The sequence below is a fragment of the Oncorhynchus masou genome, chromosome 12 (assembly GCF_036934945.1).
Source record: "Oncorhynchus masou masou isolate Uvic2021 chromosome 12, UVic_Omas_1.1, whole genome shotgun sequence".
Taxonomy (NCBI): domain Eukaryota; kingdom Metazoa; phylum Chordata; class Actinopteri; order Salmoniformes; family Salmonidae; genus Oncorhynchus; species Oncorhynchus masou.
This window is the reverse complement of record NC_088223.1, coordinates 18,039,883-18,063,047: the sequence shown is the minus strand read 5'-3', so window position 1 is coordinate 18,063,047 and position 23,165 is coordinate 18,039,883. Positions and strand designations below refer to the sequence as shown.

Genomic DNA, 23,165 nt, shown 5'->3' with positions numbered 1-23,165 from the left:
GCTAGCTTATTTTTCATAATGGATATCATCAGTTTCGAAAGTTGTTGTTGATATCTATTCATCTTGTCAAGGCCCTTGCCAATATCTGTAATGAGATGAATTCACCACTAATTTAGCAACATGTAGTTAGCTAGCTAAGCTACATTACGTGTTTACAATCTAAGAGAGGTCTTCTTCCTGCTTTTTTTCTCTCTTGCTGTAGTGACAGCAGCTAGCTAGCTAACATGACAGATCTGTAACGTTACAGCCACAGTTTAGTCAATTAATTGACTTTGATATGTATTTTAATTGGCGGTTGTTCACTTACTGATGTCATCCTCCAACTCTTAGCTATTGGTTTGTCTGACCTTCCTAGCTGTCAACACTGTTTATACTGTAACTGAAGAATTTTAAATAGATTTGTGTTAACATGTATTTCTTTTAATAGATCAAGTTGTGAGAGCAGCATTCACTATGTTTCACGGAATACCTGTCACGGGAGGTATGGGAGGAGGTAAGTTGGTCCTTTGTAGCTCAGTTGGTAGAGCATGGCTCTTGCAATGGCAGAGAATTGGGTTCGATTCCTGGGACCACCCATACATCAAATGTATGCATGCATGATTTAGTCACTTTTATCCAAAGCGACTGTCTGTGAAATGGCATATGTTATTATATATTGAAGGCCTCGTGCAGTCAGAAACACAATTTTCCTGTATTTTATATATCCACACTGAGGTTGGAGTAATACTGTGAAAATGATGAAAATACCCTTTTAGGGTAAGAGCTGTTTGAAAATACCTGAAATTTCTGCCTATTTTGGTGGGATCGAGTTTTGGCCAGTAAATTAGTTAATAGACTAATAAGAAATAGTTCCCAAACTCTGCCAATAACAACACATTTTATGTTTTTGCCTCTGCACTCAGACCACACCCAGAAAGTCCAAGCACAATTATTGCTTGAGAATTATTATTATTATTATTTTTTGGCATTTTAATTGAAAGCAATCACGATAAGGTACTTAATTGTTACCCATAAATTATTTGATATTGAGATAAAAACTGCTGCATTGGAACTTTCAAGTTTGCCTTGAAGTAGTCACAGATGGGGTGGCAGGTAGCCTAGTGGTTAGAGCGTTGGGCCAGTCACCGAAAGGTTGCTAGATTGAAGGTAAAAATCTGTCGTTCTGCCCTGGAACAAGGCAGTCACTGTTCCTAGGCCGTCATTGTAAATAAGAATTTGTTCTGCAGTTAAATAAAGGTTCAAATAAAATATGCACTTTATAGACATGATCATCAGAAATGTGCTTGTCTTATAAAGCATCTGTAACTGTTATACTTTTATATTTCTCTTCATTATAGCTCCTGCCAATAAACCTGAATTGTATGAGGTAAGTGGTGTGGAGTTTTGTAGGGTTTGCATAATTGCTTCTTGTGGCATATTTGGTGGAGCTCTTTTAGATATTTAATTTGGCTGTGAGTTTCCTGCTGTTACCTGCTTTTTGTACCTGCATTTTACCAGAAAGAAAAAATAATACAGTTTTCTGTTTTTTTAGGAAGTAAAATTGTACAAGAATGCAAGAGAACGAGAGAAGTAAGTGTACATTGACTGTAAATTAATAATATAAGCTATTCACAATCCATGTAGGTTAAATGTTAACATTGAGCATTGTGCTTGTATTAATCAAGGTTTGACAACATGGCAGAGCTGTTTGCTGTGGTGAAGACACTTCAGGCCCTGGAGAAAGCTTACATCAAAGACTGTGTGACCCCTAATGAGTGAGTTTACACTTCACTGGTTGTGTACGCATGTGTCATGGACTGTAAATAAAGGTGTGTGTGTGTGTGTGTTAAAAAATATTGTCTGTATATGTATGAGGTTGTTTCAACATTAGAGTTTGAAAATCTGTTATGAGATTGATTACTGTGTGTTTCTGTCAGGTACACGGCTGCTTGCTCCAGGCTGCTGGTGCAATACAAGGCTGCTTTCAAACAGGTCCAGGGATCTGACGTGGGTTCTATCGATGACTTCTGCAGGAAGTACAGAGTGAGTTTATATCAGTCACACTGCTTTGAGTAGTGCCGGTCTTGCAGATAGAAGATGTAATCCACTGACTGTAACGCATAGTGGCTGATCCCAGATGTATAAGTGCTTTAGGCAACTCTGCGGGCTGCTGAACAATAGAACAATATCTGAATATGAGTAAATTGGGTTATTTCATATGTTGTTCTCCTCTCCCTTCTCTTTTATGTTAGCTTGACTGCCCGCTAGCCATGGAGAGAATCAAGGAGGATCGACCAATCACCATCAAGGATGACAAGGGCAACCTGAATCGCTGTATTGCAGATATCGTATCGGTAGGTCTCTTCGCAATGCCCATGACATTAAACACTGACTGAGTGATTTCAATCCCTTTGTTCACTTTGAGCTTTTGGCCAACATTGAAGCCTTTTACAGCCCCATATAGATTGAATAATAAAGTGCATTCTGTTTCAGCATTAAGTCATTTTCTTAATTTGAATCATTCTCTGGCTCGTCCCAGAACACTGTGTTGGTGCGCCCTTAAGGGATATGTTCCGCATTGCGTCAAACAACATTGATGACTACTCTGATTCGGTGAGCGAGTTTATTAGCAAGTGCATCGGCGATGTTGTACCCACAGCAACTGTCGTACCCAAACAAGAAACCGTGGATTGATGGCAGCATTCGCGTGAAACTGAAAGTGCGAACCACTGCTTTTAACCAGGGCAAGGTGACCGGAAACATGACCAAATACAAACAGTGTAGCTATTCCCTCCGCAAGGCAATCAAACAAGCTAAGCGTCAGTAGAGACACAAAGTAGAGTCGCAATTCAACGGCTCAGACACGAGGTATGTGGCAGGGTCTACAGTCAATCACGGATTACAAAAAGAAAACCAGTCCCGTCGCGGACCTGGATGTCTTGCTCCCAGACAGACTAAACAACTTCTTTGCTCGCTTTGAGGACAATACAGTGCCACTGACATGGCCCGCTACCAAAACCTGCGGACTCTCCTTCACTGCAGCCGACGTGAGTAAAACAGTTAAACGTGTTAACCCTCGCAGGGCTGCAGGCCCAGACGGCATCCCCAGCCGCGTCCTCAGAGCATGCGCAGACTAACTGGCTGGTGTGTTTACGGACATATTCAATCAATCCTTATCCCAGTCTGCTGTTCCCACATGCTTCAAGAGGGCCACCATTGTTCCTGTTCCCAAGAAATCTAAGGTAACTGAGCTAAACGACTACCGCCCCGTAGCACTCACTTCCGTCATCATGAAGTGCTTTGAGAGACTAGTCAAGGACCATATCACCTCCACCCGATCTGACACCCTAGACCCACTCCAATTTGCTTACCACCCCAATAAGTCCACAGACGATGCAACCACACTGCCCTAACCCATCTGGACAAAATGAATACCTATGTGAGAATGCTGTTCATCGACTACAGCTCAGCATTTAGCACCATAGTACCCTCCAAACTCGTCATCAAGCTTGAGACCCTGGGCCTCGACCCCGCCCTGTGCAACTGGGTATGGGACTTCCTGACGGGCCGCCCCCATGTGGTGATGGTAGGTAACAACATCTCTACCCCGCTGATCCTCAACACTGGGGCCCCACAAGGGTGCGTTCTGAGCCCTCTCCTGTCCTCCCTGTTCACCCACGACTGTGTGGCCATGCACGACTCCAACTCATCAAGTTTGCAGACGACACTACAGTGGTAGGCTTGATTACCAACAACGACGAGAAGGCCTACAGGGAGGAGGTGAGGGCCCTCGGAGTGTGGTGTCAGGAAAATAACCTCACACTCAACGTCAACAAAACAAAGATGATCGTGGACTTCAGGAAACAGCAGAGGGAGCACCACCCTATCCACATCGATGGGACAGTAGTGGAGAGGTTAGTAAGTTTTAAGTTCCTCTGCGTACACATCATGGACAAACTGAATTGGTCAACCCACAAAGACAGCGTGGTGAAGAAGGTGCAGCAGCGCCTCTTCAACTTCAGGAGGCTGAAGAAATTTGGCTTGTCACCAAAAGCACTCACAAACTGTTAGATGCACAATCGAGAGCATCCTGTCGGGCTGTATCACCGCCTGGTACGGCAACTGCTCAGCCCACAACCGTAATGCTCTCCAGAGGGTAGTGAGGTCTGCACAGCGCATCACCGGGGGCAAACTACCTGCCCTCCAGGACACCTACACCACCCGATGTCACAGGAAAGCCATAAAGATCATCAAGGACAACAACCACCCGAGCCACTGCCTGTTCACCCCGCTATCATCCAGAAGGCGAGGTCAGTACAGGTGCATCAAAGCAGGGACTGAGAGACTGAAAAGCAGCTTCTATCTCAAGGCCATCAGACTGTTAAACAGCCACCACTAACTTTGAGTGGCTGCTGGCAACATACTGACTCAACTCCAGCCACTTTAATATTGGAAAAATTGATGTAAAAAATGTATCACTAGCCACTTTAAACAATGCCACTTTTATATGTTTACATACCCTACATTACTCATCTCATATGTATATACTGTACTCGATACCATCTACTGCATCTTGCCTATGCCGTTCTGTACCATCACTCATTCATATATCTTTATGTACATATTATTCATCCCTTTACACTTGTGTGTATAAGGTAGTTGATGTGAAATTGTTAGGTTAGATTACTCGTTGGTTATTACTGCATTGTCGGAACTTGAAGCACAAGCATTTCGCTACACTTGCATTAACATCTGCTAACCATGTGTATGTGACAAATAAGAACATTTTATTTGATTTAAGTGCCACAGCAAATTGCATCCCACATCAATCATGCCAATATCCGACAGGGCCGCTGAACAGAGAGGAACTACTTGATATACAGGCATCATAGGACACATAACGCTCACTCGTTGATAGGCTTGGACTGATTGGACCACACATTTTAAAGAGTATGCTTGTGCTGCAGTAAATTTCAGGTTGCTGACAGATGGTGAAATAGTCAGTCAAACATTTTTGCCCTCTGTCTCTGTTTCTCCTCTCTTATCCCCAGCTCTTTATCACTGTGATGGACAAGCTACGTCTGGAGATCCGGGCCATGGATGAGGTAAATAGATCGGACTGAGATAAATGACAATGAACATTAACATATCACCTATAATTAGATCTGGGAAAACCTAGGGGTCCCTATTTATAGGCTACATAGCCTAATTTGAATATTTTGCATGTTTATTGGCAAAAAATCTGATTGGTCAAAATACCATTTATTAGCAAAATATCTGATCTGATTGGACAAAAGTTCAGAACTGGGCTGCTTGTGTAAACGCAGCCATATAACTTGTCAGGTAAAGGAACTACACCAGGCCCTATGTTTGATTGACTAACTGATTAATTGGTTTGAATTGTTCAGATCCAACCAGACCTGAGAGAGCTGATGGAGACCATGAACAGAATGAGCAACATGCCCCCAGACAATGAGGCCAAGGACAAAGTCAGCCTCTGGTAAAGATGTACCTCATTTAAACACATTAAGGGGCTGGTTTCCCCGACACAGGTTAAGCCTAGTCTTAGACTAAGTAGCACATTCAATGGAGAATCCTCATTGACCATGCTCTTTAAACTAGGCTTAATCTGTGTTCGGGAAACCGGCTCTTGTTGTCTAAGAATGACGAAGTAGGCTTAACACTAACACCGAGTGGCGCAGCGGTCTAAGGCACTGCATCTCAGTGCTAGAGGTGTCACTACAGACCCTGGTTTGATTCCAGGCTGCATCACAACCGGCCGTGATTGGGAGTCCCATATGGCGGTGCACAATTGGCCCGTCCAGATTAGGGTTTGGTCGGGGTAGACCGTCATTGTAAATAAGAATTTGTTCTTAACTGACTTGCCTAGTTAAATAGTATAGTAATTCAGAAGCTAAAGAGTTACTTGTTCTCCTCTGTAGGTTGACCACTCTCAGCAGCATGTCAGCCTCTGATGAGCTGGATGACTCCCAGGTTCGCCAGATGCTGTTTGACCTGGAGTCAGCCTACAATGCCTTCAACCGCTTCTTACACTCCTCCTAATCTACCCACATCATCCAGGACTGTTGTCACCTTTCTTATATCATTGTACAACCCCTTCCTCCTCTCCTCTACACATCTCCGAAGTCATCACCCCTGTTTGTGCTTTGTATTATTCCATTGAATAGTATATATTTTTCCTCCCATCTTTGGTACAGTATCTATCTGTCTGTCTTCTCCTTTGAACTCTAACCTAGACCCTTGGCAGTATCCAGTGCGGTGGCCTTGCCTAGTGGGGTGGTCTTCCTGTTCAGTTGGATGCCTTGTTGAGTTGTAGTTCTCCAGTCTGAGTGACGGTGTACTGTGTTAAGGCTGCTTGTATCAGCCTGCATTCTTGAATCTACGTAGAACCATGTTTACTACTGGGTTTGAAACATCAACACAAGGCCCAGTGAGTCTGATCCCTTTATAAGTCACTTTAGCTGAAGACGAGACGTAAAACATAATGTGACCGGAGGTGGTTTAAGACGTTTGGTTGGCTTGACAAGGGATGGAGAATCTCTTGACAAGTGATGGAAATAACATTTAGAAAAGAACAAACTGCAATTTTTGGGTGAAATCCAGTATATTGCTGTTACCCTGTTATCTGCACTCCGAGACAGTTGTACTTGTGTAGAGGTTATTACTTTAACTCCAGTTGTAACAGATGGTTAGGTTAACTTGGTTCACATATGAGTTGTATGTAATGCACCCTTATTGATGATTATGTTGAAACACTCTGGTGAAGGAAATGTGGCTGTCGTCAATGGCTTTGTTTTTCTCATTTGATTTGAGTAAAATATCATAGTAGTACTTCTACTTCAGTTAATGTGCATAATTAAGCTTTTCTTTAGATGTGAGGGTTTGGCCACATCAGGTTGGCAATGGAGACAGGTGGATTCATAGAATTCTCTCTTCATTTTGGGATGCTGACTAAATGTGTTTCACCCCTCGATTATAATTAGGGAGAGCATATTTATTAAGATTTATCATTGTAAATAATGCAACTTTGAATTTAAAAAAGCATGTAACATCTTTTTTTTTTTTTGAAATAAAAATAAAAAATCTACCTCCAACTTTGGTGTACGCCTTCGCCTTTAATCATGTTTTAACATTAATGTGTGAATTCTATGGTTATTCATTGCACCTTTTGCTTTGTATCTTGGACATATTGATAAGACATTCGGTTAAGAAAATAAAGAATACGGCTCCTTTAAAAGCGGTCGCGAACGGGTTCAGCCCCAAAGATGCGTCTCCAGGACAACAAACAATTACAAAAAGAACCCGATATGCTTTTTTTCTATCCAGCAGCAAACCACCATTGACTGTCGCTGATATCCTTGAACCGGACCTTTTCAGTGCTTTCAAAGGAGACCATGGGTAATTTTATTTTAGGGATATATTTGTGAATTAATGTATCGGTGGGCAACGACTGATTGATCAGTAATCATTCAACATTAGCTCAGAAGTTCAAAGCGAATAGCTTGCATGCTGCTGGCTGCTAAACAACAAAGCTAGCTAAAATCACGTGTTTTATATTTAACTCATTCAAACGAAAGGGTGGTGAAGATTCCAGCTCCAAGAAGTTGATACCTTGAATCACATGTTTTCAGAACGTTCATGATCAAACTTTTCTTTGCAGAATTTCAACTTGGGGCTGAGACTGTTACATTGTAATTAAGGCATGAGAAACATTGCATAGAGTTATCTAAACAAAGAATAAGGATGAACGTCACAGAGGTGGAGGATCATATTTCCATGAAATATGAAATACAAAGAAGACTTGGAAAGGGGGTAAGCAATCTAGGCTGTCTCCGGTTTTTATAGTTCTGTGAAAAGTTATTTGTTGGGAAGAAGGTCGAATTTATGAATGACAGCTGTATTGCACGCTGCTGTCAAACAATAATAGTAGCTACAAAAAGCAATTAGTTTACGTTTTCTGTCGGTTTTGAAAATGTATTTTAAATGAATAATCAATAAATTACTTTCAATTGCACACATTGCTACATTTCAGTTTTTCTTCCCCAGTCTTTCCATGAAGAATTTTTTTTACAATTCCCCAGAATTAAAGTTCCTTTGAATAATGATGTCATAAGCTAGAGGATTGTCTACTTTTTCAGAACAAGCTGTTTCTTTCAGCCAGCTCAGTAGACTTTGATACTAGGGAAATAGAAAAATCAGTGACTTCAGAGTCCAAAGCTTTTGTTTTGTTTTTCCCCAGACATAGAATAATGGAATCTCTGCCTTCATTCCCTTTGACAAACCAAGAAGAGAGTTTCTCGCCATGTGTTATAAGCATCCGGGAGGCTAGATCAATCCCTGAATTGTATAGTGCCAGGTGGTAAACCTGGGACACTGTTGAGTCATGTAGATACATCATACAGATGCTAACTAATATTCCCTTGAGGGGAGGACAACGGTTATATTACACTTGTTAACAGTTAACTACAGTTTAATTTGACCCAAGAAAATAATGTGTTTGGGCACTATTCCCAGGTTACAATACCAAGAATACAATCATAAGTTCCAAGACAGTAATTTGTCAACATGTAAGAAAGTCTTCCTTGACAACCCCTATTTCTCCACTTTTCGTTCCGTCTGATAATATTAAAGTAAGCCTTGCTTTGCTTGTTAAGCAGGATGCCATTGACGCCAGGTGGGACTGGCCACAGAGGGACCAGTGTCTAGTGAACCTGATCATGTGTTCTCTCAGCTCAGCACTGGGCTGTCTGTCGGGGGACCCATCGTCATAACCAGTCACCTCTCCTCGATGTGCTGCTGACTCTAAAAGTGCTTAGTAATGTGTCTCTAGAACGTGTTGTCTTTCCTTACTCTCCACTCTACTTCACTGTCTGTTTTCATATTGTGGTTTTAGTTTCTCTTGGGGCTCAACTGCAGTCTTGTAGCAGTTTGTTTAACCGTTAATCCTTATAATGATTCACTAACAGTTTTATATTCCTTTATCTGTGTCCAGGCATATGGGATTGTATGGAAGGCTGTGGACAGGCAGACAGGAGAAGTTGTGGCTGTTAAGAAAATATTTGATGCCTTCAGGAATAGGACTGATGCCCAGGTTTGTGATACATGATGATATTGGTCATTTACATTGTCTGCCACTAACAAGGTGTAGCTACAGAGGTATAACCTTAATACTGTATATGTAGTGCAGGTTTCTGGAGCATACCAAAGAAGACTCTGTTCAACAACCTTGACTATATCTAATTATAATTTTATTAAATACTGTAACAGCCAGGGGTTCTCAAACAGCTTGCGTGTTATTTTTGTTGTTGTAAATGATTAAATAGATTGTCAATTAAGATTGACTTGTCACAATGTTTTTTTCTCAACAGCGGACATTCAGAGAAATAATGTTTCTTCAGGTAAGAATGAATACCTATATCAGTTAGTGTAATAGTGTTGCTTACGTCCCTCTCCTTTCACCAACCTGGGCTCGAACCAGGGACCATCTGAACACATCAACAACGGTCTCCCACAAAACATTGTTATCTATCTCTCTGCAAAAGCCATGGCCTTTGCAGAGCAAGGGAAACAACTACTTCAAGGTCTCAGAGAAAGTGATGTCACCGATTGAAACGCTAATAGCGCGCACCGCTAATTAGCTAGCCATTTCACACCGGTTATATTAACAACAAATGGAAAGTTGAAGTGAGTTTCGTTTGAAGGGAGCACAAGCGCAGCCTGCAGCCAGCAACACAGCCAGAGTGGAATGGTCCTGTTGCTGTGGAAACTGGGGCCGTGCTTGCATACCGTAATGTAAACACCAGATGGCTCCTGCTCTTCAGGAAGAGTCCCTAATGCTGATTAGACCCTGCCAAGTGTTGAACTGATGTATCTAAAGTTGTGAATAACATAGGCAAGCTAGAACCAAAAATCTCACGTCAACATAGTCTGTCCACGAGAGATTATGGATAACAAAATGGACACTAAAATGTTTATGGCATGGTTTTAAATTAATGTGTAAACTGATCATTCCCTATGCTAATGTGACAGAGACAGTTCTGTTGAGTTATTCTGGGGGGTGGGGTGTGCCATATCTAAACTAACATATGGAATTATTTTAAGATGGTGGATAATTTAGCAATTTGATTTAGAATTTTAGGACCCTTGTCGGTGTAAAACAAATATATACAAAAATTGGTTTGACAAAATATAGAATTTGGCCTTTACTGCTATAGCCCATAGAAGCACATTGAATAACACATTCATAAATGACAAAACAAACAGTCAAAAAGGAGATATAAGAAAGCTCAGGAAACATTTTTGTTTTTTGGACACATATTTAAACCTTCTTTTTTATTTGCACAAAACTACCTCCATACTTCCATTTAAAGATAGAACCGGTACCAGGTTACCTTTTTCATTTATCTAGGCAAGTCAGTTAAGAAAAAAATCTTATTTACAATGACGGCCTAACCCAGACGATGCTGGGCCAATTGTGCACCGCCCACTGAGATGCAGTGCCTTAGACCGCTGCACCATTCAGTAGCCCAACGTTCAGACGAGTCCCGTGACACTTGTGGGGGTCGTACAGCAAAACTGAGAACTCCATCGTGTTCATGGGAATCTCATCTTTCCATAGATTGGTTCATTATTAGTTGAGCCAAACCGTTCGGACACTACAGATGTTTTAGTGAGAAGATCAATTTTCGGAATGTCTCGTGGTCTGACAAACACCGCTGTAGCCTGGCCACCTTCCAAAAAGTACCCCAATTGTCATAATTGAGTAAAAGTAAAGATACCTTAATAGAAAATGACTCAAGTAAAAGTGAAAATCACCCAATAAAATAGTACTTGAGTAAAAGTCAAAACGTTTTGGAGTTTTAAATATACTTAAGTATCAAAGTAAATGAAATCGTTAAAATGTACTTAAGTATCAAAAGTATTAATATATTTTCTTACGGTTAGCCAGGGGCAAACACCAACACTCAGACATAATTTACAAACAATGCATTTGTGTTTAGTGAGTCCCCCAGATAAGAAGAAGTAGACCCAGGGATGTTTTCTTGATAAGTGTGTGAATTTGACCATTTTCCTTCCTGCTAAGCATTCAAAATTGAACAAGTACTTTTGGGTGTCAGGGAAAATGTATGGAGTAAAAAGTATATTATTTTCATTAGGAATGTAGTGAAGTGAAAGTTGTCAAAAATATAAATAGTAAAGTACCGACACCCCCCCCCCAAAAAACGACTTAGGTAGTACTTTAAAGTATTTCTACTTAAGTACTTTACACTACTGCCTTCCATCTCAGATGCAGAAGGCCGACATAGGTGGATGCAGTGGATTGAGCCACAGCCCATGCACAAAAATATAGTTCTAGCTTAAACAGATGGATGTTGATGGGAGATTTCTTTTCTTATGTTATTTCGATTGATGCATGGGTGCGTCAATAGACTCTTAAGGATATTTAAAGAGACTACTAACAGTATTGAGGAAAGTTTGCTGTGTGATTTTGGTGCTTAGTTAATCATTCAGATGGTGACCATATATTCTGTCCTCATGAAAGTGGATAGAAAACTGGTCACACAGGACAAGCAAACAGTGTGGTCCGCTTTTATCGGTCTCCAGTCTCCACCATCCACTCCAGCCAGGGAAAACAGAGGCCAGGGCCTTAAGCTGTGCGTGAGTGTCTATAATAAGGCTGTATACTATCTCCCACAGAAACACTGGCACCCCAGTCTCTGGATGGTTTACATCACATAGCATTTCAACATTGACCCATCCCAACACCATCTAGACTGTTATGCCACCATCCCTAAGAAGATTCTCCCTTTTGTAGTCAAACCAAATCACATTTTATTTGTCACATGCACCAAATACAACAGGTGTAGACTTTACCATCAAATGCTTACTACAAGCCCTTAACCAACAATGAATGCAGTTTTAAGAAAATGGAGTTCAGAAAATATTTACTAAATAAACTAAAGTTTAAAAAGTACCAATAAAATAACAATAATGTGGCTATATACATAGGGTACTGGTACCGAGTTCATGTGCGGTAATACAGATTAATCAAGGTCATTTGTACATGTAGGTAGGAGTAAGGTGACTATGCATAGATAATAAACAGCAAGTTGCGGCAGTGTAAAAACAAAGGGGCTGTGGGGGTCTATGTAAATAGTCTGGGTGGCCATTTGATTAATTGTTCAGCAGTCTTATGGCTTAGGGGTAGAAGCTGTTAAGGAGCCTTTTGGACCAAGACGTGGCACTCTGGTACCGCTTGCCATGTGGTAGCAGAGAGAACAGCCTATTACTTTGGTGACTGGAGTCTTAGAAAAATGTTTAGACCTTCCTCTGACACCACCTAGTATATACAATACCAGTCAAAAGTATGGACACATACTCATTGAAGGGTTTTTCTTAATTTTTTACTATTTTCTACATTGTAGAATAATAGTAAAGACATCAAAACTATGAAATAACACATATGGAATCATGTAGTAACCAAAAAAGTCTTATATTTTCAAATATATTTTAGATTAATATTCTTCAAAGTAGCCACCTTTTTGCCGGTTAGAACCAAAAATTTCAAATTTGGACTCATCACCAAAGGACAGATTTCCACCAGTCTAATGTCCATCTCTCATGTTTCTTGGTCAAAGCAGGTCTCTTCTTATTATTGGTGTCCTTTAGTAAAGGTTTCTTTGCAGCAATTCGACCATGAAAGCCTGATTTACACAGTCACCTCTGAACAGTTGATGTTGAGATGCGTCTGTTACTTGAACTCTGTGAAGCATTTATGTGGGTTGCAATCTGAGGTGCGGTTAACTCTAATGAACTTGTCCTCTGCAGCAGAGGTAACTCTGGGTCTTCCTTTCCTGTGGCGGTCCTTATGAGAGCCAGTTTCATCATAGGGATTGATGGTTTTTGCGACTGCACTTGAAGAAACGTTCAAAATTCTAGAAATGTTGCAGATTGACTGACCTTCATGTCTTAAAGTAATGATGGACTGTCATTTCTCTTTACTTATTTGAGCTGTTCTTGACATAATATGGACTTGATCTTTCACCAAATAGGGCTATCTTCTGTATGCCACCCCTACCTTGTCACAACACAACTGATTGTCTCAAACGCATTAAGAAGGAAAGAAATTCCACAAATTAATGTTCAACAAGGCGCACCTGTTAATTGAAATGCATTCCAGGTGACTGCCCTCATGAAGCCTTGGGCTCCCGAGTGGCGCAGCGGTCTAAGGCACTGCATCTCATTGCTAGAAGCATCACTACAAACCCTGGTTCAATTCCAGGCTGTATCACAACTGGCTGTGATTGGGAGTCCCATAGGGTGGCACACAATTGGCTTGGCCCAGCCCAGCATTGTCCGGGTTAGGGTTTGGCCAGGGTAGGCTGTCATTCTAAATAAGAATTTGTTCTTAACTCACTTTCCTAGTTAAATAAAGGTTATATAAAAACATTAATAGAAAGCCGGTTGAGAGAATACCAAGAGTGTGCAAATCTGTCATCAAGGCAAAGGGTTTGTTTAAAAAAAAAAGTATAACACTTTTTCGGTTACTACATGATTCCGTTTGTGGTATTTCATAGTTTTGATGTCTTCGCTATTATTCTACAATGTAGAAAATAGTACAAATAAAGAAAATTCCCACAAATGAGTAGGTGTGTCCAAACTTTTGACTGGTACTGTAGGTCCTGGAAGGCAGGAAGCTTGGCCCCAGTGATGTACTGGGCTGTACGCAGTACCCTCTGAAGCGCCTTAAGGTCGGATGCCGAGCAGTTGCCATACCAGGCGGTGATGCAATCGGTCAGGATGCTCTCGATGGTGCAGCTGTAAAACTTTTTGAGGATCTGGGGACTCATGCCAAATCTTGTGTCTCCTGAGGGGGAAAAGGTGTTGTTGTGCCCTCTTCACAACTTTCTTGGTTTGTTTGGACCATGATAGTTTGTTAGTGATGTGGACACCAAGGAACTTGAAACTCTCTACCCGCTCCACTACAGCCCCTTCGATGTGAATGGGGGCATGTTCGGTCATAATATTGTTTTAATTAATTTACGGTGGTCTTTGAGGACTGTGTGTGCATGCTTGTGTCTTTTTCAAACAGTTATGTATTTCTCCCTGCAGGAATTTGGAGATCATGCCAACATCATCAAACTGCTGAACGTCATCAGAGCTCAAAATGATAACGATATTTACCTGGTCTTTGAATACATGGGTGAGGACTCTTATGTGGATTGTCTATCGACATCCATTTTGAATCTTCTGTCGGTTGACTTCAGGATTGTGGTGATTTGTGAAATGGTCGTACGCTATATAATATTACATGCCTATTAATAATAACAGATATACATGCAAGATGCTTGCATCGATGACTCTTGATGGTCAAAATCACCCTGATACCCAATAAAATACATTTTCAGGGCATTTCCACTGTATTTATTATTTTCCACCTACTTTGTAATACATTGATGAGGTCAGCCATTATGAAATAACAACACAGAAAGAATGTAGGCAGTCAGGCAGGCAAGCTGCAAGGTTATGCAGCAGTTTAAACCTGGCACCAGAGGGAGGTGTGAGAGGGGAGGGCTCTTCTCCTCTTGGCTGCCTGCGATGCCTGCTGAGTCCACACATTGGACTGCTCTCTGATCTCTGCAGGCTAATCTCTGAGTGTGGGCCAACATCACGGCACATGTTTTCCCTGGCACACCCCACCATGGAAAATGCCTCCTTTGTCCAACCCTGGCTAATTTTGGGGCACTGCAGGAGTGTGCAGATTGTTTATGGGAAACGTGACGTGTCTGGTTTGTTATTCATTGAGTGTTTTATTGAAAGGTGACATTATTCTGAGTGTGGTATGGATGAATGTTCAATGCTGAATGATTCCTGTTGGTTATTAGTGTTTTTACCACCTGTGTGTTGCAGACACCGACCTGCATGCGGTGATAAAGAAAGGCAACCTGCTGAAAGACATCCATAAACGCTATGTCATGCATCAACTCCTCAAGGCCACCAAATACCTGCACTCAGGCAATGTCATCCACAGAGACCAGAAGGTACAGTACAATGTTTAAATTGCCAGTGTACTAAGAAGTGTGCATATTGAGAATATGACATTATTGCATTTGCAGATGTGCTGGTGCCACCAGTATGGGTGACGCTATCCAATTCTTCTTTTTCTGGAGGAAAAACTATTTGGATGACATTATTGAATTTGCATTCCTCTTCCCACAGCCGTCCAATATTCTGCTTGACACGGATTGCTTTGTGAAGCTGTGTGACTTCGGTTTAGCGAGATCTCTCTACCAGATCCAGGAGGATGCTGGGAACCCGGCGCTGACAGAGTATGTGGCGACGCGGTGGTACAGACCTCCTGAGATCCTGCTGGGCTCCTCAAGGTACACATGCACTGGGACCTGCTTTAGTTTCTCAATAAACTGAGCCATTTCTTCAGGCTTGAATAGATCTGAAAGAGTGAACTGTTTTCTTGATTTCGTGTTAACTTGGGTTTCTTATCAAATAATGCACCCAATGGGAAGGTAAGTATTCTTGCAGAAACTTGTCAGTGCATGTGAAATCACTGAAATACTTTGATTTCTCCTATAGGTACACAAAGGGTGTAGACATGTGGAGTATAGGTTGTATCCTAGGAGAGATGCTGCTTGGGAAGCCCCTTTTCCCTGGAACCTCCACCATCAACCAGATAGAAAAAATCATGAGTGCCATTCCATACCCTAGCCCAGAGGGTGAGTATTCATTCCTGGCTGCACAGTTCACAGAAAACTGCTAGTGTGCTATTTGCTTGTTGAGCACTAGTGGTGGAATCAAGCTTTTATGCCTCTAACTGACCAAGTTAACTGACCAACTGATCATTACTTCAGTAGTGATATGTGATTTTCTTTTCAGACGTCCTTTCGATCAGATCTGAGTATGGTGCCTCTGTGATTCAGAGGATGCTACTGAGGTAAGTCATAGCGGAAGTCCTACAGAAGTAAATATGTCTATATAAAGGTGTCTAGACATTTCGAGAGCTTGAGACTATAAGGCTCTATCTGCAGTTTTGTCAAAATATAGTTATTGATATTGCCTTGTTCTATTCAAAGTTAACTACCTATATAGTACTCTAAATACCCCCAATTGGTGCTGTTAAGTTCAAATTAATGCAAAATAAAAGTTGCTAACACCATTCAAACCAATGAGGGTTCGGAACGTTAAAGCCAATTATCTCATAATCAACTTTTTGCAGATAGAACCATATAGTTGCAAGCTCTTGATTTATTCACAGTGCTGCTGTCTGTATTTGTCTGCCTGCGTGGCCAGGCCCCAGGTGCCTCTAGAGGACCTTCTGCAGCCGTCGGTGCCCCCTGATGCCCTAGACCTGGTGTGTCGCCTGCTGGTGTTCAACCCAGATAAGAGGCTGACCGCTGAGCAGGCCCTGCAGCACCTCTACGTCTCCAGGTAACATCTAATCTATTTATACAGCACATCTCATACATTAAAATGCAGTGCAATGTGCTTTATACAAGTTTTTATAGGCTGGTTATCAATCGTGTCCAGTCAAATGTATTGTATAACGCCCTTTTAAATCAGCAGTTTAGAGTAACCCAGGCTAGACCCCAAAGGGCAAGGAAGCTGACCTAAATTGCATTATATACCAAAAGGCCAATATGTCACAATGCTAGAATCCTTTAATGATGCTAATACCGTTCATTTCTGTTATTTGTTGCATCCCAAATGGCACCCTGTTTCCTACATAGTGCACTTCCTTTGACCTGGGCCCTGGTTAAAACTATTGCACTATGTTGGTTCGTTTTTTGCTTTTACAATGTTACTGAGTAGTGCTAGTCTTGGATTTAACAATGTTGTTATTTTCTATTTGTGTTGTGTTATGTCATAATCTTTGTGTTTTCCCGTTAATTTAACTGGAGATTCCACAACCCAGACAAGGAGCCAGTTCTGGACCATGCCGTGATCCTGCCTGTGGATGATGATATCCAGTTGTCGGTGGTTCAGTACCGCAACAAACTGTACAAGGTAATACTGAGGGGAGGCAGGATGATGAACACCTGTCTCGTGTTCTGTGTTTGGTTGACTTAGGGTAGATCATTACTGACAATTGTTGAACAGTTACTAATAGAGTTTGAAACAAGTTCCTTTCAAGGCATTATGACAATAGACATTTTTATTAACGACTGAAAAAAGGCACAGTATCTATAATCAGTCTTCTCTATCCATCTTTTATCTCTGTCCCGTGGAAAAGATGATTCTAGAGAAGAGGACCACAAGGAGAATGCTATGTAATATCCAGCCCAGACCAAAGAAGAAAGAGGAGCCGGTTTCTGGGTCTGGGTGTGACAGTGGAGACCATGGGAAGGAAAAGCCCAATGGGAAGAACAAAGGCAGGCCGGAGCCAGTCCCACTGGCTGGTGATGGTGGAGGGGACCTTTGGGTTAAATCCCTTCATGATAAGACTGAACACCAGGCTGCTCGTCCAGTTATCACCATACCCACCCCAGTACCTGTGTCTATCCTGCCAGCCCTGGAGAATACCAGCCCTGCAGCTAGCCCCGTCATGGGAAAGACTACTTATAATCCCATCACACATGTTGCCAGTGAGTACACGAACACACGCATATGGTCCCCACCATTCACATTCACACACACCTTCACACTTCATACAGACAGGCGCATTCTTTCTCATGGTATTTGTCTTCTATTTCTCTCATGCAGATGGTTTTGTTAGAAGTCTGGCTGGACCACCTCACTATTTTCGCTCTGGTACTGCCAGCAGGAAATTGGAGCAACAGATGAGTGTTGAAAATTTAACTGTACTGCCAGCAGAGGGCGCTAACGGCAACATTGTAAGTACCACTGTCATAAGAAAAACTGAGTTGTTATAGGAAAAACTCAGGTCCCAGGAAAGAGTTTAGTTACAACAGACGTAACAGATCATGTTAAATACAATACAACCTGCAACAAGGGAACAATAATCAACAACAATTCAAAAAGATTGTTGGATTTGCAGAATAAATCACCTATTTTATATCCTCTTGAGATACATGACGTAATACAATACCTACAGGTAACTGCCAAAATAATGGAAACATTTGAGTAAATGAAGGCTACAAAGTATATTGAAAGCAGGTGCTTCCTGAGTTAATTATTGCAATTCTTTATTTTATTTAACTAGGCAATTCAGTCAAACATCTCCAATCTAAAATCAAATCTCGAGTCGGCTTTCTATTCCGCAACAAAGCCTCCTTCACTCACGCCGCCAAACTTACCCTAGTAAAACTGACTATCCTACCGATCCTCGACTTCGGCGATGTCATCTACAAAATAGCTTCCAACACTCTACTCAGCAAAATGGATGAAGTTTATCACAGTGCCATCCGTTTTGTTACTAAAGCACCTTATACCACCCACCACTGCGACCTGTATGCTCTAGTCGGCTGGCCCTTGCTACATATTCGTCGCCAGACCCACTGGCTCCAGGTCATCTACAAGTCCATGCTAGGTAAAGCTCCGCCTTATCTCAGTTCACTGGTCACGATGGCAACACCCACCCGTAGCACGCGCTCCAGCAGGTGTATCTCACTGATCATCCCTAAAGCCAACATCTCATTTGGACGCCTTTCCTTCCAGTTCTCTGCTGCCTGTGACTGGAACGAATTGCAAAAATCGCTGAAGTTGGAGACTTTTATCTCCCTCACCAACTTCAAACAAATGCTATCTGAGCAGCAAACCGATCGCTGCAGCTGTACATAGTCTATCGGTAAATAGCCCACCCAATTTTACCTACCTCTTCCCCATAGTGTTTATATTTATTTACTTTTCTGCTCTTTTGCACACCAATATCTCAACCTGTACATGACCATCCGATCATTTATCACTCCAGTGTTAATCTGCAAAATTGTAATTATTCGCCTACCTCCTCATGCCTTTTGCACACAATGTATATAGACTCTCTTTTTTTTCTACTGTGTTATTGACTTGTTAATTGTTTACTCCATGTGTAACTCTGTGTTGTTGTCTGTTCACACTGCTATGCTTTATCTTGGCCAGGTCGCAGTTGCAAATGAGAACTTGTTCTCAACTAGCCTACCTGGTTAAATAAAGGTGAAATAAAAAAATAAAAAAGAACAAGTTCTTGTTTACATTGACGGCCTACCAGGGAACAGTGGGTTAACTGCCTTGTTCAGGGGCAGAATGACAGATTTTTACCTTGTAAAAATGTGGCTATCAAGACTATGTCCCTATAGGATGACAATGTCCCCATCCACAGGGCACGGGGTGGCAGGTATAGCCTCAAGGTTAGAGCGTTGGGCCAGTAACCGAAAAATCTGCTGTTTTAAATCCTGGAGCCGACAACGTGAAACCCTGCTGCTGTGCCCTTGAGCAAGGCATTTACCCCCAATTGCTCAAGAGCCGCTTGACAATTGTGACCCTGGTCATGATCCCACTCCCTGCGGGTTTCTCAGGGGGGAGTTGGGATATGCAAAAAACACATTTGCGTTACAGGAAAAATATAAGCATCCCCCAAAAAACGTATTATGAGTGGTCACTGAATGGTTTGATGAGCATGAAAACAATGTAAACCATATGCCATGGCCATCTCAGTCACCAGATCTAAACCCAATGGAACACCTATGGAAAATTCTGGAGTGGCGCCTGAGATAGCGTTTTCCACCACCATCAACAAAACACAAAATGATGACATTTCTTGTGGAAGTATGGTGTCACATCCATCCAATAGAGTTCCAGACACTTGTAGAATCTATGCCAAGGTGCATTGAAGCTGTTCTTGTCCGTGGTGGCCCAACACCCTATGAAGACACTATGTTGGTGTTTCCTTTATTTTGGAAGTTACCTGTATGTGTGTACGTGACGTGTTTGTGCAAATCATCAGTTTCTCTTCGGTCCTCGTACTAGGACTTTCAGTGATTAGTTGCAGCATCACTTGTTCATAGCAAAATACAAGAGAATAAACTACACACAATTCCATACATTCAGACTGACGCAACCTTCAGCTAGCACCTTGAATGTCTCAAATATAGACTACTGGATAGACAAGCATGTTAGTCGTGTGTATTACAGACAGAGACTGTAGATTTATGAGCCATTGTGTTGATCACTATGCAGCACAACAAGTTATTTTGAGTGTCCACTGCAAAATATACATGCATGGAGATATTTTTCTGTAATAATTTCTCTCTCTTTTTTTGCTCTATTGCGCTCTCTCTCTCTTTTCCTATCTGTTAGTCTATGGAGCAGATTCTGCAGCGCGGTCGCTCAGCACCTGTCAGCCACAACCGTTCCTTCTCCCTGACCCTCTCCCATCCCCAGAACAACCCACTGGTCCGCAGAGACGAGCCCTCTGTGTCCTCAGGGATATGTGTCACCTCTGTACGCCTGGTGAGTGGACATTGCCCTGCTATTTTAACAAACTCATACTCTATGATCTCATATACTGTTGCTGCTGCCACTATTGAGAAGACTTTATGCCAATGCCATGAATCATCTTCTGTAATGTATCCTTTTCCAATGTTTCATCATCACCCTGTTGAGAGCAGGGAACTCAGCTGCCGGCTGTGATATGTTTTTACATTGTAGCCTAAATTTTGATGTAAAGGACTTGTCCCATATTCCCCCTCATAAAATGTTGATCTCCCCCTCTAACCCATATTTTCTCTCCATTTGGTTATTTTTGGGGGTTAAACAAAGAACCAGCGGTCCCAGTCTCAGACACGAGAGGCACGGCCCCCTCCCAGGTTCAGTAAGAAGGTTTTCCAGAGTAAAGCCAATGTGGTGGCTGCCGGGGATCCCCGTGCCAAACTGGGCAGCTATTCTCAGGCCTATGGCACCATCAACAAGACAGAGCTGGATAACCTTATGAAGTATCAACAGTAACCACCACACTATGCTGGATGTATGGGACACTGTCTGACATCAGACAGGCAATAGACGAGGGGACAGGGAACAGGGAGATATAGGCTCGTGGAATGTTTGGGGAGGAAGTATTATTGCGAGACGAAAGTTAGGAGTTCAGCAGTACAGATTGGAAGTAACCATGGAGACATGGAAATCCATAGAGTAAATGTGACAATGATTAAATGCCATCAACTTAGCCCCACTTCCTTTGTGAAATAATGACTCGCTGGGAAATGGGAACTGTAGATCCTAAGCTTAATGTAACTAAATTTGCAAGGGTTTTTACAGTGAAATGCTTTATACTAGAGGACAGCAGATATACCGGTGTAAATATATACAGTACCAGTCAAAGGTTTGGACACACCTACTCATTCAAGGGTTTTTCTTTATTTTTACTATTTTCTACATTGTAGAATAATAGTGAAGACATCCCAACTATGGCATAGCACATATGGAATCATGTATTAAGCAAAAAAGTGTAAAACAAATCAAAATATATTTTATATTTGAGATTCTTCAAAGTAGCCACCTTGATGACAGCTTTGCACACTCTTGGCATTCTCTCAACTAAGTTCACCTAGAATGCTTTGCTTTTTCAACCGTCTTGAAGGAGTTCCCGCTGAGCACTTGTTGGCTGCTTTTCCTTCACTCTGCGGTCCAACTCATCCCAAACCATCTCAATTGGGTTGAGGTTGGGTGATTGTGGAGGACAGGTCATCTGATGCAGCACTCCTTCACTCTCTTGGTCAAATAGCCCTTACACAGCCTGGAGGTGTGTTGGGCCATTGTCCTGTTGAAAAACAAATTATAATCCCACTAAGTACAAAACAGATGGCATGGCGTATCTCTGCAGAATGCTGTGGTAGCCATGCTGTTTAAGTGTGCCTTGAATTCTAAATAAATCACAGACCGTGTCACCAGCAAAGCACCCCCACATCATCACACCTCCTCCATGCTTCATGGTGGGAACCACACATGCAGAGATCATCCGTTCACCTACTCTGCATCTCACAAAGACATGGCAGTTGGAACCAAAAATCTGAAATTTGGACTAATCAGACCAAATTTGGACTAATCAGACCGGTCTAATGTCCATTGCTCGTGTTTCTTGACCCAACCAAGTCTCTTCTTCTTATTGGTGTCCTTTAGTAGTGGTTTCTTTGCAGCAATTCACAATCTCTTCTGAACAGTTGAAATTGAGATGTGTCTGTTCAACTCTGTGAAGCATTTATTTGGGCTGCAATCTGAGGTGCAGTTAACTCTAATGAACGTATCTTCTGCAGCAGAGGTAACTGTGGGTCTTCCTTTCCTGTGGCAGTCCTCATGAGAGCCAGTTTCATCATAGCACTTGATGGTTTTTGCGACTGCACTTGATGTTCTTGAAATTCTTTTAAAGTTCTTGAAATGTTCCACATTGACTGACCTTCATGTCTTAAAGTAATGGACTGTCATTTCTCTTTTCTTATTTGAGCTGTTCTTGACACAATATGTACTTTTACCAAATAGGGCTACTTTCTGTATACCACCTCTATCTTGTCACAACACAACTTATTGGCTCAAATGCATTAAAAAGGAAAGAAATTCCACAAATTAACTTTTTAACAAGGCACACCTGTTAATTGAAATGCATTTCAGGTGACTACCTCCTGAAGCTGGTTGAGAGAATGCCAACAGTGTACAAAGCTGTCATCAAGGCAAAGGGTGACTACTTTGAAGAATTTCAAATATAAAATATATTTTGATTTGTTTTACACGTTTTTGGTTACCACATGATTTCATATGTGTTATTTCATAGTTTTGATGTCTTCACTATTATTGTACAATGTAGAAAATGCAATTGAAAAAAAACTTGAATTAATAGGTGTGTCCAAACTTTTTTTGTACTGTATATTGTGTCAAGACTGTCTTGCAATAAATGTGTAGAACATATGTAAAACAGAAAATGTATGTTGTGTATAAATGCTATTTTAACTACTTTCCTTGAAAGCAAATTCAAGATACTTTATAGCAAAATGGTGTATTCAATATGCACAGCAAAATAAATGTTGACAGTGGATGTATGTAAATTAAACCTGTGGTTTCATAATAAAAATATGATTTATTTATTTTTAATCTTAGTTGTGAATTTAATTTGTTAAAGTATGCATGGTACAGTACACACCACTAAATTCAATATAAGGTATTGATTCTGACACACCCAAATGTATGGATCAATGTTTCAGACATGACTCTAGTCATATTGTAAGGGC

General features: G+C 41.5%; 2 protein-coding genes across 4 annotated transcripts in view; both read left to right on the top strand.

The window, feature by feature from the left end:
- LOC135549632 (vacuolar protein sorting-associated protein 28 homolog) overlaps positions 1-7,094 on the top strand; it is a 7,959-nt gene extending 865 nt beyond the window's left edge. For both annotated transcript variants that reach the window (XM_064979780.1, XM_064979779.1), the window contains exons 2-10: positions 428-493; positions 1,338-1,366; positions 1,532-1,569; positions 1,665-1,754; positions 1,917-2,022; positions 2,232-2,333; positions 5,031-5,084; positions 5,388-5,479; positions 5,922-7,094. In XM_064979780.1, the coding sequence (XP_064835852.1) occupies positions 454-493; positions 1,338-1,366; positions 1,532-1,569; positions 1,665-1,754; positions 1,917-2,022; positions 2,232-2,333; positions 5,031-5,084; positions 5,388-5,479; positions 5,922-6,042 (672 nt within the window). In that variant the 5' untranslated portion in view covers positions 428-453 and the 3' untranslated portion in view covers positions 6,043-7,094. The remainder of the gene's footprint in view (positions 1-427; positions 494-1,337; positions 1,367-1,531; positions 1,570-1,664; positions 1,755-1,916; positions 2,023-2,231; positions 2,334-5,030; positions 5,085-5,387; positions 5,480-5,921) is intronic.
- Positions 7,095-7,328: 234 nt separating this feature from the next.
- Positions 7,329-23,028, top strand: LOC135549630 (mitogen-activated protein kinase 15-like). 2 transcript variants are annotated; one of them, XM_064979777.1, is made up of 15 exons: positions 7,329-7,398; positions 7,661-7,812; positions 8,993-9,091; positions 9,369-9,398; positions 14,113-14,203; positions 14,911-15,041; positions 15,220-15,383; positions 15,592-15,731; positions 15,892-15,949; positions 16,306-16,443; positions 16,914-17,019; positions 17,246-17,597; positions 17,716-17,846; positions 20,248-20,400; positions 20,710-23,028. In XM_064979777.1, the coding sequence occupies exons 2-15, from the start codon at positions 7,744-7,746 to the stop codon at positions 20,893-20,895; spliced, it is 1,848 nt and encodes a 615-aa protein (XP_064835849.1). In that variant the 5' UTR covers positions 7,329-7,398; positions 7,661-7,743; the 3' UTR covers positions 20,896-23,028. The 2 variants fall into 2 exon arrangements, with proteins under 2 accessions (XP_064835849.1, XP_064835850.1); XM_064979778.1 differs by lacking the exon at positions 7,661-7,812.
- The last annotated feature ends 137 nt before the right edge of the window (positions 23,029-23,165 follow it).

What these genes read in the sequence shown, in the direction of transcription:
- LOC135549630 (XM_064979777.1), top strand. Translation starts at nt 7,744, where the DNA reads ATGAACGTCACAGAGGTGGAGGATCATATTTCCATGAAATATGAAATA. An exon ending in GGAATAGGACTGATGCCCAG is followed by an intron (nt 9,092 to 9,368) that starts GTTTGTGATACA and finishes TTTTCTCAACAG; the next exon opens with CGGACATTCAGAGAAATAAT. An exon ending in ACCGCAACAAACTGTACAAG is followed by an intron (nt 17,020 to 17,245) that starts GTAATACTGAGG and finishes CCCGTGGAAAAG; the next exon opens with ATGATTCTAGAGAAGAGGAC.